General features: G+C 38.1%; 1 protein-coding gene across 3 annotated transcripts in view; it reads right to left on the bottom strand.

Annotated features, from left to right (window-relative positions):
* Nucleotides 1–12,477: 12,477 nt before the first annotated feature.
* LOC123559584 (SH3 domain-binding protein 5-like) overlaps nt 12,478–15,765 on the bottom strand; it is a 218,352-nt gene continuing 215,064 nt past the window's right edge. For all 3 annotated transcript variants that reach the window (XM_053552560.1, XM_053552562.1, XM_053552561.1), the window contains one exon: nt 12,478–15,244. In XM_053552560.1, coding sequence (XP_053408535.1) covers nt 14,000–15,244 — 1,245 coding nt within the window. In that variant the 3' untranslated portion in view covers nt 12,478–13,999. The remainder of the gene's footprint in view (nt 15,245–15,765) is intronic.

Raw genomic sequence — 15,765 nt, 5'->3', positions numbered from 1 at the left:
CCTCCGGCTAGCACACGTTGTCCTCTGGTATGTTTTAGGGTATCTTTATAATTGTATTATTTTTACTTCACTCGAACACACAGCACATTTTATTATATTGAAATATCACAATTCTTTTTACTAACGTGAGCATATCTCGTGACATGGCTAAGATAAAAAAAAACATAAAAAGAGACAGAATTAAAAGAAGATTCTTACAGATCCGATACTTTAAATATCTTTCATAAACTATATTAACTTTAACTTTGTTTTACAATTACAGACTAAAATTGTAGCTTTTGCAAATCTGAATTTAATTTTACATTTGTAACCTGGGCGCGCTTATAGCAAGCAAATCCTAAAATGAGACCGATATTTCAAATATATATTTCATTTCTAAAACATACTATTTATGTACTGTGTTTTTTAAACGTTTTTATAGTGGAAAATAGGTAGAAAAATGATTGATTTCCATCATAACAAGAACGGAATATTACATTTGTTATCTGCGCAAGATGTGTGTCCTGCGCTAATAGAAAATTAAATTTTGGACATTACTCCGATAATCTGAATATTACATTTGTTATCTGTGCAAGATGTGTGTCCTGCGCTAATAGAAAATTTGGACATTACTCCGATAATCTGAATATTACATTTGTTATCTGCGCAAGATGTGTGTCCTGCGCTAATAGAAAATTTGGACATTACTCTGATAACCTGAATATCAACTTTTCTGGTTTTATTTTGTTACTTAAATAAAAAGATCATAATAATTGAATAAACAAATACTTGTCATTTCTCTTATTCAGTTTTAAATAATTATTTATTTTTTCTTAAATAAAGGTGAGAGTTTTCTAAAAGGGTGAGACATTGCTTTGCTGTAAGAGTTATAATTTAATTAGTCAGGCCATTACTCAACATAACTGAGCAATTACAATTAATATATTATCAACTAAAATAATTTTGTGTATATTCTGAGAAAAAAAAGCTGCATTTCAATCAATAAAATGCAAAACACAGAAAACAACCAATTATCTGAACATATCAATAAAATTTATGATCCTCTGACATACTACAGGGTTTTATGGACCCTTATCAGACCGGACCAGGCAGGATCCTGTTTATTGTATTGGGGATTAAGATGTCTGGCATTTGTGGGGAATAGGAGATTTTCTTTGCCTTTAAATTACCAGGGACGTGCACATCTCCTTTAAATTACCGCATAAATATACTGATCTACTTAAAAAAATATTTCTTCTTCTTTTCACCTTAAGCACAACGACCAAGCCAATTCACACCTTCACGCATGCCTGATTTCCTCAATTTTATCATTAAACAATTTTATGTACAAGCCCTCTTACGAAATTTTATCAGGAGATATCATCCATATGTTATAAGCGCAGACTCATTTACCAAAAGCGCAAGGCAGTAAACCTGCGCATATAACAAATGTAAATAAGATTGGCCGATTGACAAATCGTTGCGCTAATAGCAAATTGGTTATTTGCGCTGCGCGATTTACCAAACGCGCAGATTGGCTATATGCGCGTAACATATACAAGCTTTCATTTGATTTGACCTTAGACCTAGTTCTTGACCCCGTGTGACCAAGATTTAAAATCATCCAAGACTTTATGATAAACATTCTGACCAAGCCCCCTAGAATGTAAATAAGCTTATTCTTTGATTTGACCTAGTGACCTAGTTTTTGACCCCATGTGACCAAGATAAACAAGAGCTATCACAGGAGACAGCTATTTCGATGCTGGATAGTGAAACTGGGCACATCTTAGGAACCTGTATTTTTAGACCTACTGACCTAGTTTTTGACCGCACATGACCCAGTTACGAACCTGACCTAGATATCATCAAGCTAAACATTCTCACCAGTTTTCATGAAGATCCATTGAGAAATATGGCCTCTAGAGAGGTCACAAGGTTTTTCTATTTTTAGACCTACTGACCTAGTTTTTGACCCCACGTGACCCAGTTTCGAACTTGACCTAGATATCATCAAGGTGAACATTCTGACCAATATTCATGAAGATCTCATGAAAAATATGGCCTCTAGAGAGGTCACAAGGTTTTTCTATTTTTAGATCTACTGACCTAGTTTTTAACCCCATGTGACCCACTTTCGAACCTGACCTAGGTTTCATCAAGGTGAACATTCTGACCAATTTTCCTGAAGATCCATTGAAAAATATGGCCTCTAGAGAGGTCACAAGGTTTTTCTATTTTTAGACCTACTGACCTAGTTTTTGACCGCACGTGACCCAGTTTCAAACTTGACCTAGATATCATCAAGGTGAACATTCTGACCATAATTCATGAAGATCTCATGAAAAATATGGCCTCTAGAGAGGTCACAAGGTTTTTCTATTTTTAGATCTACTGACCTAGTTTTTACCCCCATGTGACCCAGTTTCGAACTTGACCTAGATATCATCAAGGTGAACATTCTGACCAATTTTTATGAAGATCCATTGAGAAATATGGCCTCTAGAGAGGTCAAAAGGTTTTTCTATTTTTAGACCTAATGACCTAGTTTTTGACCCCACGTGACCCAGTTTCGAACTTGACCTAGATATCATCAAGGTGAACATTCTGACCAATATTCATGAAGATCTCATGAAAAATATGGCCTCTAGAGAGGTCACAAGGTTTTTCTATTTTTAGACCTACTGACCTAGTTTTTGACCCCACGTGACCCAGTTTCGAACTTGACCTAGGTTTCATTAAGGTGAACATTCTGACCAATTTTCATGAAGATCTTGTGAAATATATGGCCTCTAGAGAGGTCACAAGGTTTTTCTATTTTTAGACCTACTGACCTAGTTTTTGATGGCACGTGACCCAGTTTCGAACTTGATCTAGATATCATCAAGGTGGACATTCTGACCAACTTTCATAAAGATCCCATGAAAAATGTGACCTCTAGAGTGGTCACAAGCAAAAGTTTACGGACGCACGGACGCACGCACGCACGGACGGACGACGGACGCCGCGCGATCACAAAAGCTCACCTTGTCACTTTGTGACAGGTGAGCTAAAAAAAAATGGGCGAAGTTGGGTGGGGCAGAGGATACATGATCAGTGAAGGTCATGACTGCGTGAAGGAGCGAGGTGGGGGAATGGTACAACTTGCATGTTGATAAATATTCATGGAAAGTTTGAAAAAAAAATCTAAAATAAGGAATGAAATTTTTTTTGGGGGTGGGGGGCAGGGGGAGTTCGGCGGGTGACGGTGTGTGACCAAGGCAAGTGGGTGACCAGGTGTGGGTGCACAACTTCACATGTTTATAATTAATGATCATAGAAAAGAATGAAAGAAATTTAATGAAATTCTGCCAAATGGTAAGTTTGTTATGTACAAATATGTGGATTTTTAGACAATTAAAGGGCAATAACTCTGAAGTTACAAAAGAAATCCGTATGAAATTGTGTGTGCACAACCACATTATTGTGCTCTAAATTCTGTTTAAGTTTCATAGTTCAAGGTCAAATATATCAAAAGTTATGATGCAGAAATTGCCATATTTATAGTACCCTATATAGTTACCTAACACTAGAAATTTCTAAGGGCCATAACACTGGTGTTACTTGGGCAATCTGACTGAAACTTGATGGGCTGCAAGAACTCATTGTGGTGAACATGTATATGAAGTTTGTTTGAAAAAAATCCAAAATGAGGAATGAATTTTTTTTTTTTGGGGGGGGGGGGGGGGGGGGGGGGGGGGGGTGTGATCAAGGTAAGGGGGTGACCAGGTGTGGGTACACAACTTCACGTTTACAATAAATGTTCATGGAAAAGAATGAAAGAAATTTAATGAAATTCTACCAAATGGTAAGTTAAAGTTATGTACAAAAATGTGAATTTTTATACAGTTAAAGGGCAATAACTCTTAATTTACAGAATAAATCTGAACGAAACTGTGTGTACAAAACCACATTATGGTGATCTAAATTCTGTTTAAGTTTCATTGTTCTAGGTCAAGAGGAATGAATCTTGTGGTGAACATGTATATGAAGTTTTATATAAATATTCCCAACCATTTCCTAGATACAGCTCCGGACGGACGGATGGACAATGCCAAAACTATATCCCTCCGACTTTTGTCGGGGGATAAAAAAGTTACAATATAAGCTAATTATAGTAACAACAAAGGGAAGTAATTCTAAATTAGGGACCTGGTTCTTGCGCATGATACTCTGTCTCATTATGGTGAACAATTGTGCCAAATTACATCAAAATCCCTCCATTCACGAAGAAGAAATGCTCCGGACAAGTTACTCTTGTATCTGAAATAATTTAAACACTCTTGGAAGACCATGCCCAAAGAGGGCCATGTTTTTTTGACAAATCAGAATAATTTGAATAATCTTGGTATTTGTGTGAAATAGTTTCAAAATCGGACTAGCAGTTTAGGAGGAGATTTCATTTGAAGATGTCTCTACTTTCAGCTATGAAAGCACATATACTATGTGCAACCAAGTGGAATCGTTTGAACACCTTTAGTACAGGACCACCTAAGGAACCGCCAGGCCAAGTTACATCAAAAGCCATTCAGTGGTCTTGGGAGGAATGTCGTTCAAAGAAATTGTTAATGCAGACAGATGCACGACGGACACAAAGTGATCACAATAGCTCACCACAAGCACAGAAACTGTTACACAGAACTCAGTTATGGAGAAAATCAAGTTACAGAGTTAGGATGCTGCTGCTACAGTTTTCACGGATAACATTACAGCATATGAAGGATTATAGGACAAAACAAATGGCAAAAATTTATCTCTTTTTTTGCAAAAATATAAATTGTATTTCTAGATCAAAGGTATGTACGTCATTTGATACATATTATAATAAGAACACCAGTGACCACACCTTCTGGTGGCCATGTTTCTTAAAGAATCAGAATAATTTGAACCATCTTTGTAGAAGGGCATACAAGAACCATCTGTGTGAAGTTATTTTAAAATCGGGCCAGCAGTTTCATACATGAAGACTTCATAAGTTTCTACTATAAACATAAAGGGAAAAGTCACCACGCCCTCTGGCAGCCATGTTTTTTGACGAATCGGTATAATTTGAACAACCTTGGTAGAGGGTCACACAAGGACAATTTGTGTAAAATTATTTTAAAATCGGGCCAGCAGTTTCACACAAGAAGATTTTTAAAATTTCCACTATAAACATATATGGAAAGGTGACCAAGCCCTTTGGCGGCCATGTTTTTTGACGAATGGGTATAATTTGAACAATCTTGGTAGAGGGTCACACAAGGACCATTTGTGTAAAATTATTTTAAAATTGGGCCAGTAGTTTCATACAAGAAGATTTTTTTAATTTCCACTATATACATTCAGGGAAAAGTGACCACGCTCCTTGCGGCCATGTTTTTTGCAGGGTTCCCACTCTTTTCCATGGAAATAATTCAAGGACTTTTCAAGGACATTTTCACAAAATTCAAGGACTAATAGAGCGCCTTGTGGTTCAAAGGTAGAGCGCCCAAACCTGATCCAGACATTGTAGGTTCAAGTCCCGTCAGAAGTGAAATTCTTTCACTGCTTCTAAGATCTTTAATAGGTGCTAGAACTTTAAGAAAATAAGCTAGAGCTATCCCTAAAGGGGATGAATACTTCTGCCTCGCTCACTGTCGCTTGGTTAAAGTAGTACTGTTTAAGAGACATAATGGAAAATATCTAGGTCCGAGTTATCTCCCCTTTGCTAGATTATCTTGTAATATGAACATCCTGATGTCATATACTGCCAGTCTGTAGTTTCAACAAAACCCTTCAAATAGTTTAGAGTTAGGTTCACAAGAATCATGGACAGACATAAATGGACAGATGGACAGACTCCAATATACACCCTTTGAACTTCATCAGTGGGGGTATAATACATGTAAATTTAATTAAACTAAAAAACAGGACTCAATTTTCACCAAGCGTTTAGGACTTTTCAAAGTTGTCATTAGGTTGCTTTTTAGATTGACTTCTTGTTCTGATAAGCATCTCTTTACCTTGTGATTCAATTTTAAGGGTGTTCTGCAATCTGTCATATGTATTTCAGTCAGATTATAAACACGGACAATGCAGTCATCTGGCAATACCGATTTATTGTCAATTTTCAGACTTTTGCGGTAGTATTTTACACTAGCTTTGCCAATTTCTCTTCGTTGTAGGAAAGAAATCATTTTTCAAAGTGTGCCACATTTTTCTTTCATCTTAATCACCAGACACTTTACCAGGAAAAACAACTCCGTATGGACTAAGTAGATGTAACACTACTAAAATCTCAACTGATGTGAAGAGTTGAAGACACGAATTTTTCAAGAACAGGGATAGCAATGCCGGTGTTTCTCTTTTTAAATATGTTTGCTTTTTATGTACACTGGCAATATTGTGAGCATACAGAAAGAACAAAATTCCCGACTTTTTCCAGGTTTTTTTGCTCTTTCTTTAAAATTCAAGTACTTTCAAGGCCTTGAAAATGGAATGAAAAATTCAAGGACTTTTCCAGTTTTCCAGGAAGCATGGGAACCCTGTTTTTGATGTATCGGTTGAACAATCTCGGTAGAGGGTCACACAAGGACCATTTGTGTAAAATTATTCTACAAGAGGGTCATGATGACGCTGGATCGCTCACCTGAGTAATATGAGCTACATGTTTCAAATGTCAAACTGATGATAAAATATTAAGAAAGTCAGTAGGTCACATTCATGGTCAATGAAATTCAGTTTTGAGATTTGTGTGCAAAACTGTGTATGTCATCAAAATTTCAAGGCTGTATCTTAAAAAACAAGAAAGTAGGTCAGTAGGTCAAGGTCACAGTCAAGTGAAATCATATTACTTGGGGTCATCAGGTAATTATAATTAAACAGTCTAGGAAATAGGATCAGATGATTATTTAGGTATTTTTGCTATATAACTCACATAATAACTAAGTGGACCCAGGGCGGGGCCTCTTTTAACCCAAGGGGCATAATTTGAACAATTTTGGTAGAGGACTACTAGACAATGCATCATACCAAATATCAAAAGCCTAGGTCGTATTGTTTCAGACAAGAAGATTTTTAACGCTTTTTCCTATACAAGTCTATAAAAAACTTGGGACCCCAAGGGAAGGGCCTCTTTTCACCCATGTGGTACAATTTGAACAATTTTGGTTGAGGACCATAAGACAATGCTACAAACCAAATATCAAAGGTCTATGTGTTGTGGTTTCAGACAAGAAGATTTTTAAACTTTTTTTCCTATATAAGTCTATGTAAAACTTGGGACTAGGGGGATAATTTGAACAATCTTGGTAGAGGACCACTAGATGATGCTACAAACCAAATATCAAAGCCCTAGGCCATGTGGTTTTGTACAAGAAGATTTTCAAAGTTTTCCCTATCTAAGTCTATATAAACCATGTGGCGGGGCCATATTTGACCCTAGGGGAATAATTTGAACAATTTTGGTAGAGGACCACTAGATGATGCTACACATCAGAGCCCTAGGCCCTGTTGTTTTGGACAAGAAGATTTTTTGAGTTTTTCCTTTCGGTTGTCATGGCAACCAGAGTTCTGCATGGAATTCAATTATCTGAAAAATTTTGAAAGGGGGCCACCAAAGGATCATTCCTGTGAAGTTTGGTGTAATTCTGCCCAGTGGTTTTCAAGAAGATTTTTTTAGAAATTGTTGATGGACGACGGACATCAAGCGGTTACAATAGCTCACCTTGTCACTTCGTGACAGGTGAGCTTAAAATTGAGCCAGCAGTTTCATTTAATTTCCACTATATACATATAGGGAAAAGTGACCACGCCATCGGTTTAGGAGATGTCGTTTGAAGATGGAACCGTTTGAACAACTTTGGTAGAGGACCATCCAAGGAACATCCATGCCAAGTTTCATCAAAATCCATTCAGTGGTTTTAGAGGAGATGTCTTTTAAACACAATTGTTGACAACGGACGGATGCACGATGGACACAGCATGATCACAATAGCTCACCATGAGCATTGCTCAGGTGAGCTAAAAATAAACATATTATTAATGATGTTGAAATTTTATGCACTACTCTGGTGTTGTATATTGTCTAAACATATTCCAAAAAGTATCATCCTAACTCTGTAACGCATCCACATGTAGCACCCCACAACTGTAACTTAATTACATACTCTATTTCTATTCCCCGTTAAATTACAATGGTACAGGAAACGTCAATACTTTTCCATACACTGACTCCTGAATTTCGTATCGGGTGCGTGACGTAATTTTATGTGTGTCGTTGCATTAATTCTTTTATATTTAGTTCGGCATTGCTAATCTTATTCAGGCTATTTCAACAAATTCATAACATTAACATTTACTTTTAAACGTGTATATACTTATGTAACAAGAGGGTCATGATGACCCTGGATCACTCACCTGAGTAATATGAGCCACATGTTTAAAATGGCAAATTGATGCTAAAATATTAAAAAGGTAGGTCAGTAGGTCACATTCATGGTAACTGAAAGTCAGTTTTAAGATCGATGTCCAAAACTGTACATGTCATCCAAATTTCAAGGCTGTATCTTAAAAAACAAGAAAGTAGGTCAGTAGGTCAAGGTCACAGTCAAGTGATCCCTAATTGCTTGAGGTCATCAGGTAATTATCATTAAATCGTCTAGGAAATATGATCTGATAATTTCTGAAGTATTTTTTCCTATATAATTCATAATTATAACAAGTGACCCCAAGGACAGGGCCTCTTTTCACCCCAGGGGCATAATTTGAACAAACTTGTTAGAGATCCACCAGGCAATGCTACATACCAAATATCAAAGGTATAGGCCTTGAACTTTCAGACAAGAAGATTTTTTTTTTCCTATACAAATCTATGTTAAACTTGGTACCCCCAGGGCAGGGCCTCTTTTCACTCTAGGGACATAATTTGAACAATTTTGGTAGAGAAACACTAGGAAAGGCAATGTACTTAATATCAAAAGCCTAGGCCTTGTGGTTTCAGGCAAAAAGATTTTTAGTTTTTTTTCCTATATAAGTCTATGTAAACTCGAGACCCCCTGGGGCAGGGCCTCTTTTCACCCCAGGGGCATAATTTGAGTAATTTTGGTAGAGAACCACAAGGCAATGCTACATACCAAATATCAAAGGTCTAGGTCTTGTGGTTTTAGACAAGAAGATTTTTAAAGGTTTTTACTATATAAGTCTATGTAAAACTTGTGACCACTGGGGTGTGGCCTCTTTTCACCCCAGGGGCACAATTTGAACAAGTTTTTCCTTTCAGTTGCCATGGCAACCAGAGTTCTGCATGGAATTTATTTCTTTGAACAATTTTTAAAGGTGACCACCCAAGGATCATTCCTGTGAAGTTTGGTGTAATTCTGCCCACTGGTTTTAAGGTGAAGATTTTTTAGAAAATGATGACGGACACACGTCACACGACAGACATTGAGTGGTCACAAAAGCTCACATGAGCCTTTAGCTCAGGTGAGCTAATAAAAAGGTTAATATCTTTGCATCGGGAAATTAGCACTAGTTCTTTAGTAAAAGAATATTGCGTTCTTAAAGTCGCGCAATATTTCCGCTGCAGAACTCGTGCATATTTCCCTATACAAAGCTAATAACCTATAAATATCATGCTAAACTGTAACATTTTATAAACCCACAAAATATTACACCCACAGTAATTTTTCTACCTTGAATTATAAGTGCATGCCTGAAGGTTTTTTTTTATTGATGCAAATGAGCATAAACCAGAGCTCGTCAAACACGAAATGCCCCCCTTGATGCCTTCAGTAATTGCACAAGGAACAGAAATTATTTGCTCACTGTAAACAAAAGTTCTACTGTTCTGGTTCAATGTGACCTTGACCTTTGACCTAATGACCTCAAAATCAACAGGGGTCATCTGCTGGTCATGATCAATCTCCCTATTAAGTTTCGTGGTCCTAGGCCCAAGCGTTCTCAAGGTATCGTCCAGAAAGGGTCTAACTGTTCCGGGTCAATGTGACCTTGACCTTTGGCCCACTGACCTCAAAATCTATAGGGGTCATCTACTGGTCATGATCAACCTCTCTATCAAGTTTCATGACCCTAGGCCCAAGCGTTCTCAAGTAATTGTCTGGAAATGGTTTAAACGTTCCGGGTCACTGTAACCTTGACCTTTGACCTCAAAATCAATAGGGGTCATCTGCTGGTCATGATGAACCTCTCTATCATCTTTTATGACCCTTGGACCAAGTGTTCTCAAGTTACCATCAAGAAACCATTTAACTGTTCCTGGCCAATGTAACCTTGACCTTTGACATATAGATCTCAAAATCAATAGGGGTCATCTGCTGGTGATGACCAACCTTCCTATCAACTTTCATGATCCTAGGCCCAAGCATTCTTGAGTTATCATCCAGAAACAGATTGGTCTACATACCGACCGACCAACAGACCGACATCTGCAAAACAATATATCCCTCCTTCTTCGAAGGGGGGCATAAATATGGTTGAAATATCTTTTATTCAATTCCTTATCAAAATTTTGAATTTTGCATAAAACGTTTGATCGTAGATTTAAACAAGAGGACCATGATGGTCCTGAATCGCTCACCTATCCCCACAAGACCCAGTGTTGAACTGAGTATGACGTCGTTATTTCTATTATTTGACATAGTGACCTAGTTTTTGAGCACATGTGACCTAGATATCATCAAGATAAAAAATTCTGACCAATTTTCATGAAGATCCATTGAAAAATATGGCCTCTAGAGAGGTCACAAGCTTTTTCTATTATTTGACCTAATGACCTAGTTTTTGAAGGCACGTGACCCACTTTTAAACTTGACCTAGATATCATCAAGATGAACATTCTCACCAATTTTCAAGAAGATCTCATGAAAAATATGGCCTCTAGAGAAGTCACAAGGTTTTTCTATTTTTCGACCTACTGACCTAGTTTTTGACCGCACATGACCCAGTTACGAACCTGACCTAGATATCATCAAGCTGAATATTCTCACCAGTTTTCATGAAGATCCATTGAGAAATATGGCCTCTAGAGAGGTCACAAGGTTTTTCTATTTTTAGACCTACTGACCTAGTTTTTGACCCCACGTGACCCAGTTTCGAACCTGACCTAGATATCATCAAGGTGAACATTCTGACCAATATTCATGAAGATCTCATGAAAAATATGGCCTCTAGAGAGGTCACAAGGTTTTTCTATTTTTAGATCTACTGACCTAGTTTTTAACCCCACGTGACCCAGTTTCGAACTTGATCTAGATATCATCAAGGTAAACATTCTGACCAATTTTCCTGAAGATCCATTGAAAAATATGGCCTCTAGAGAGGTCACAAGGTTTTTCTATTTTTAGACCTACTGACCTAGTTTTTGACCGCATGTGACCCAGTTTCGAACTTGACCTAGATATCATCAAGGTGAACATTCTGACCAATTTTCATGAAGATCCATTGAGAAATATGGCCTCTAGAGAGGTCACAAGGTTTTTCTATTTTTAGACCTACTGACCTAGTTTTTGATCCAACATGACCCAGTATTGAACTTGACCTAGATATCATTAAGGTGAACATTCTGACCAACATTCATGAAGATCTCATGAAAAATATGGCCTCTAGAGAGGTCACAAGGTTTTTCTATTTTTAGATCTACTGACCTAGTTTTTACCCCCACGTGACCCAGTTTCGAACTTGACCTAGATATCATCAAGGTGAACATTCTGACCAATTTTCATTAAGATCCATTGAGAAATATGGCCTCTAGAGAGGTCAAAAGGTTTTTCTATTTTTAGACCTAATGACCTAGTTTTTGACCCCACCTGACCCAGTTTCGAACTTGACCTAGATATCATCAAGGTGAACATTCTGACCAATTTTCATGAAGATCTTGTGAAATATATGGCCTCTAGAGAGGTCACAAGGTTTTTCTATTTTTAGACCTACTGACCTAGTTTTTGATGGCACGTGACCCAGTTTCGAACTTGACCTAGATATCATCAAGGTGAACATTCTGACCAACTTTCATAAAGATCCCATGAAAAATGTGACCTCTAGAGTGGTCACAAGCAAAAGTTTACGGACGCACGGACGCACGGACGGACGGACGACGGACGACGGACGCCGCGCGATCACAAAAGCTCACCTTGTCACTTTGTGACAGGTGAGCTAATAAACTGTCTTTTTCATGTTTAGCCATGTCTCAAATGACGTACATACCACTGATCTAGAAATACATTTTATATTTTTGCAAAAAAGCAAAACATTTTTGACATTTCTTTTTTTAACAAACCACCGCCAGCGATTATTATCCTTCATATGCTGTAATGTTATCTGGGAAAACTGTAGCAGCAGCATCCTTACTCTGTAACATGATATCCACCATTACCGAGTCCTGTGTAACAGTTCCTCCACTGTAACAGTTGAGCTAAAAATTCATGTTAAAATTTTATGTAAGAAGCAAAGACTATGTGATTTTGTTAAAATAAAGCAAGATCTCTTTTTCTGTAGAAATATATTTTGATAGTATGCTGACATAGACTTGTAGGAAAACCTTCAACCTTCTGTCCATTCCACTCACATCCCCACACCTCAGTCAAAATGTGATGTAACATCATAGATGTTTTCAGCTGTTGAATAAGATTCCAAGGAATCCATAAAACCGAATGATGCTCCCCGATGCAAGTGCTTGTCCCAATATGGAAAATAATGTATTAGAAACAAAAACAAGAGCTCGTAGAACACAAAATGCCCCCCTTGATGCACTCAGTAATTGCACAAGGAACAGAAATTATTTGGTCTCTGAACACAAAAGATCTACTGTTCTGGGTCAATGTGACATTGACCTTTGACCTACTTACCTCAAAAACAATAGGGATCATCTGCTGGTCATTATCAACCTCCCTATTAAGTTTCCTGATCCTAGGCCAAAGCAATCTCAAGTTATCGTCCTGAAACTGTTTAACTGTTCCGGGTCACTTTGACCTTGACCTTTGGCCTACTAGCCTCAAAATTAATAGGTGTCATCTGTTGGTCATGATCAACCTCCCTATCAAGTTTCGTGATCCTAGGCCCAAGCGTTCCCCATCGTCCGGAAATGGTTTAGCTGTTCCAGGTCACTGTAACCTTGACCTTTTACCTACTGACCTCAAAATCATTAGGGGTCATATGCTATCTAGATGACCAACCGCCCTATCAACTTGCATGATCCTAGGCCCAAGCATTCTCGAGTTATCATCCGGAAACCATTTAACTGTTCCGTGTAACTCTGACCTTGACCTTCGACCTACTGATCTCAAAATCAATAGGGGTCATCTGCTGCTCATGACCAACCTCCCTATCAATTTTCATGGTCCTAGGCCCAAGCGTTCTTGAGCTATCATCCGGAAACCATTTTACTGTTCCAGGTCACTGTGACCTTGATCTTTTACCTACTCACCTCAAAATCAGTAGCGGTCATCTGCTGGTCATGACCAACCTCCCTATCAATTTTCATGGTCCTAGGCCCAAGCGTTCTTGAGGTATCATCCGGAAACCATTTTACTGTTCCAGGTCACTGTGACCTTGATCTTTTACCTACTCACCTCAAAATCAGTAGGGGTCATCTGCTGGTCATGACTCACCTCCCTATCAACTTTCATGATAGGCCCAAGCGTTCTCGAGTTATCATCTGGAAACGGATTGGTCTATATACAGACCAACCGACCGACAGACCAACATCTGCAAACAATATATCACTCCTTCTTTGAAGGGGGGCATAAAAATGGCATCTATCATTTTGTGAAGTTTCAATGAAACGCCATTAATACTTTTCAAGTAATGCTCCTGACAAGCCTTATATGCCATTAATACTTTTCAAGAAATGCTCCGGACAAGTCTTATTTTGTATAATAAAGGGAGATTATTAAAAAAAACTAGGTAAAGACGGAAGGACGGACAAAGTGGCAACTATATGCTCGCCCTTCGGGTAGCATAAAAATATAAGACAATAAATTGCTGCATAAACTGCTTAATTATCCTAAACTTCAACCACAGTCTCGGGATTTACTGTACTTTCAGCTATGAGAGTATTATTAGCAACATCATATATGTCTAAAACGTCCCTTTCTTCTGGACTTTTACTGACAGTATCATTTTCATTTGAGAACTGTCTCACAAAAGTATCTACTTGAGTAAGTGATGGCGGTAAACTGAACCTTCGATATTTGTGGAAGTCTGGGTTTTCCTCCAGAGCATCCAGTCTAGATTTTGAAAAATCCATCGTTAGAAACTCTACTTGATCATCATCGAGCATGGTTCCACTGGTAATACTTTCAGTGTCTGAAACAGATCCCTCATCAAAGTCCTGCATGGACGGAACTTTCAGCAATCTCCTGAACGATTTTTCTGACCCTGGTGTTGTAATTTCCTCTTCCGTTCCTACTTTCTTTTCCTCTTTGGTTGAAGAGCTGACAACAGGTGGGACAACTCTATTTCTATTATCAGTATTATGAGTGTATGGGTATGACATAGGTCTAATTGGTTCAGTACTTGACCTTGCAACATGTTTTGTTGTGATTCTAAGATTGGCCTGTAGAGGGTCCAACCCAGCCCCTACTGGGGTTAAAATGAGACCTTTCAATTTGGCAGACGACTTTTTGCCCTTCCCAAGAGAAGAGGACAAGGGAGATGATCCTCCTGATTTATTTGTATCAATACTCACAGAGTCCTGTACTGAAGCTCTGTCTTGACCTTTATCAAAAATACTGTCAGATTCATCTTTATTAGAAATGTTTTCAGATGAATTACTTGGTAAAGCTAAATATTCGTCATCTAGATTCACGCTAAAGTCTTCTGTGATATTTTCAAGATCACCGTGCATAGACTGTCGTTCTTCGATTGCCTGTCGATAACTCTCCCGTCGAGCCTTCTCAGGAGAGGAATAAATTACTGAGGGGGGCCTGAACTCCTGACTAGATGAATCGCTAACACTAAACTGGGCAGACGTTGCAGTAGTCAGACTATTACCTGTACTGCAACTACTTGCTAAGTGTGTTGTTTTACCATCAATAGACACATGGACTTTACCCCTCATTGGAGGTGGTGACGGTGACTCAGACCCTACACCAGCACCACGTATTCCAAGTTCAGCCTGATTACGCATCTCAAGACGTTTTTGATGGATTGCCTCACTGATCTCCTCCAAATTACGAAGAGCGTCAGAATACGTCTTTTTAGAATTAGACACTGACTCCTCTAACATCATTACATTTCTCTTTCTTTCCTAAAATAAATTTAACATAACATGTGTATTGAATATTCAATTAAGAATTCCTACAAGAAGAGGCCAAAATGAGCCTAAATTGCTCAACTGAAGAGGACCTTCACCACCTGATCTTGCTTTTGACCAAGTTTGGCGAACAGTTTTTCAGAAGTTCATTAAAAAAAAAGTTATTTAAATGTTTTTTCTTTCTATATTTTGTTGTGACTGCCCAAAATGCATAACCATTAGAACAAACTTTAAGATGAAGAATTTTTTTCTACTTTTAGATCTGGTGTCCTATAAAAGGGACCAAGCAGAACCATTTGGGAGAGGACACCTTATGATGACGTGAAAGATCAAGTTTGATGAAGATCCATCAAACTGTTCATGAGAGGTTTGTCCATGTGGTGAGGAAGATCAGACGACGGAGCAAATACTCCAGAAATGTAAAAGGCATGACCAGGAGCGAGCTGCGACTTTGCCGATAGATACCTCAATCCAAACTGTACGGAAGCATTGAGGATCTGCGGCAAACCACAAGT

The sequence above is a fragment of the Mercenaria mercenaria genome, chromosome 10, assembly GCF_021730395.1.
Source record: "Mercenaria mercenaria strain notata chromosome 10, MADL_Memer_1, whole genome shotgun sequence".
NCBI lineage: Eukaryota > Metazoa > Mollusca > Bivalvia > Venerida > Veneridae > Mercenaria > Mercenaria mercenaria.
Note: the sequence above shows the minus strand (reverse complement) of the source record. Positions and strands in the feature narration are given on the sequence as shown.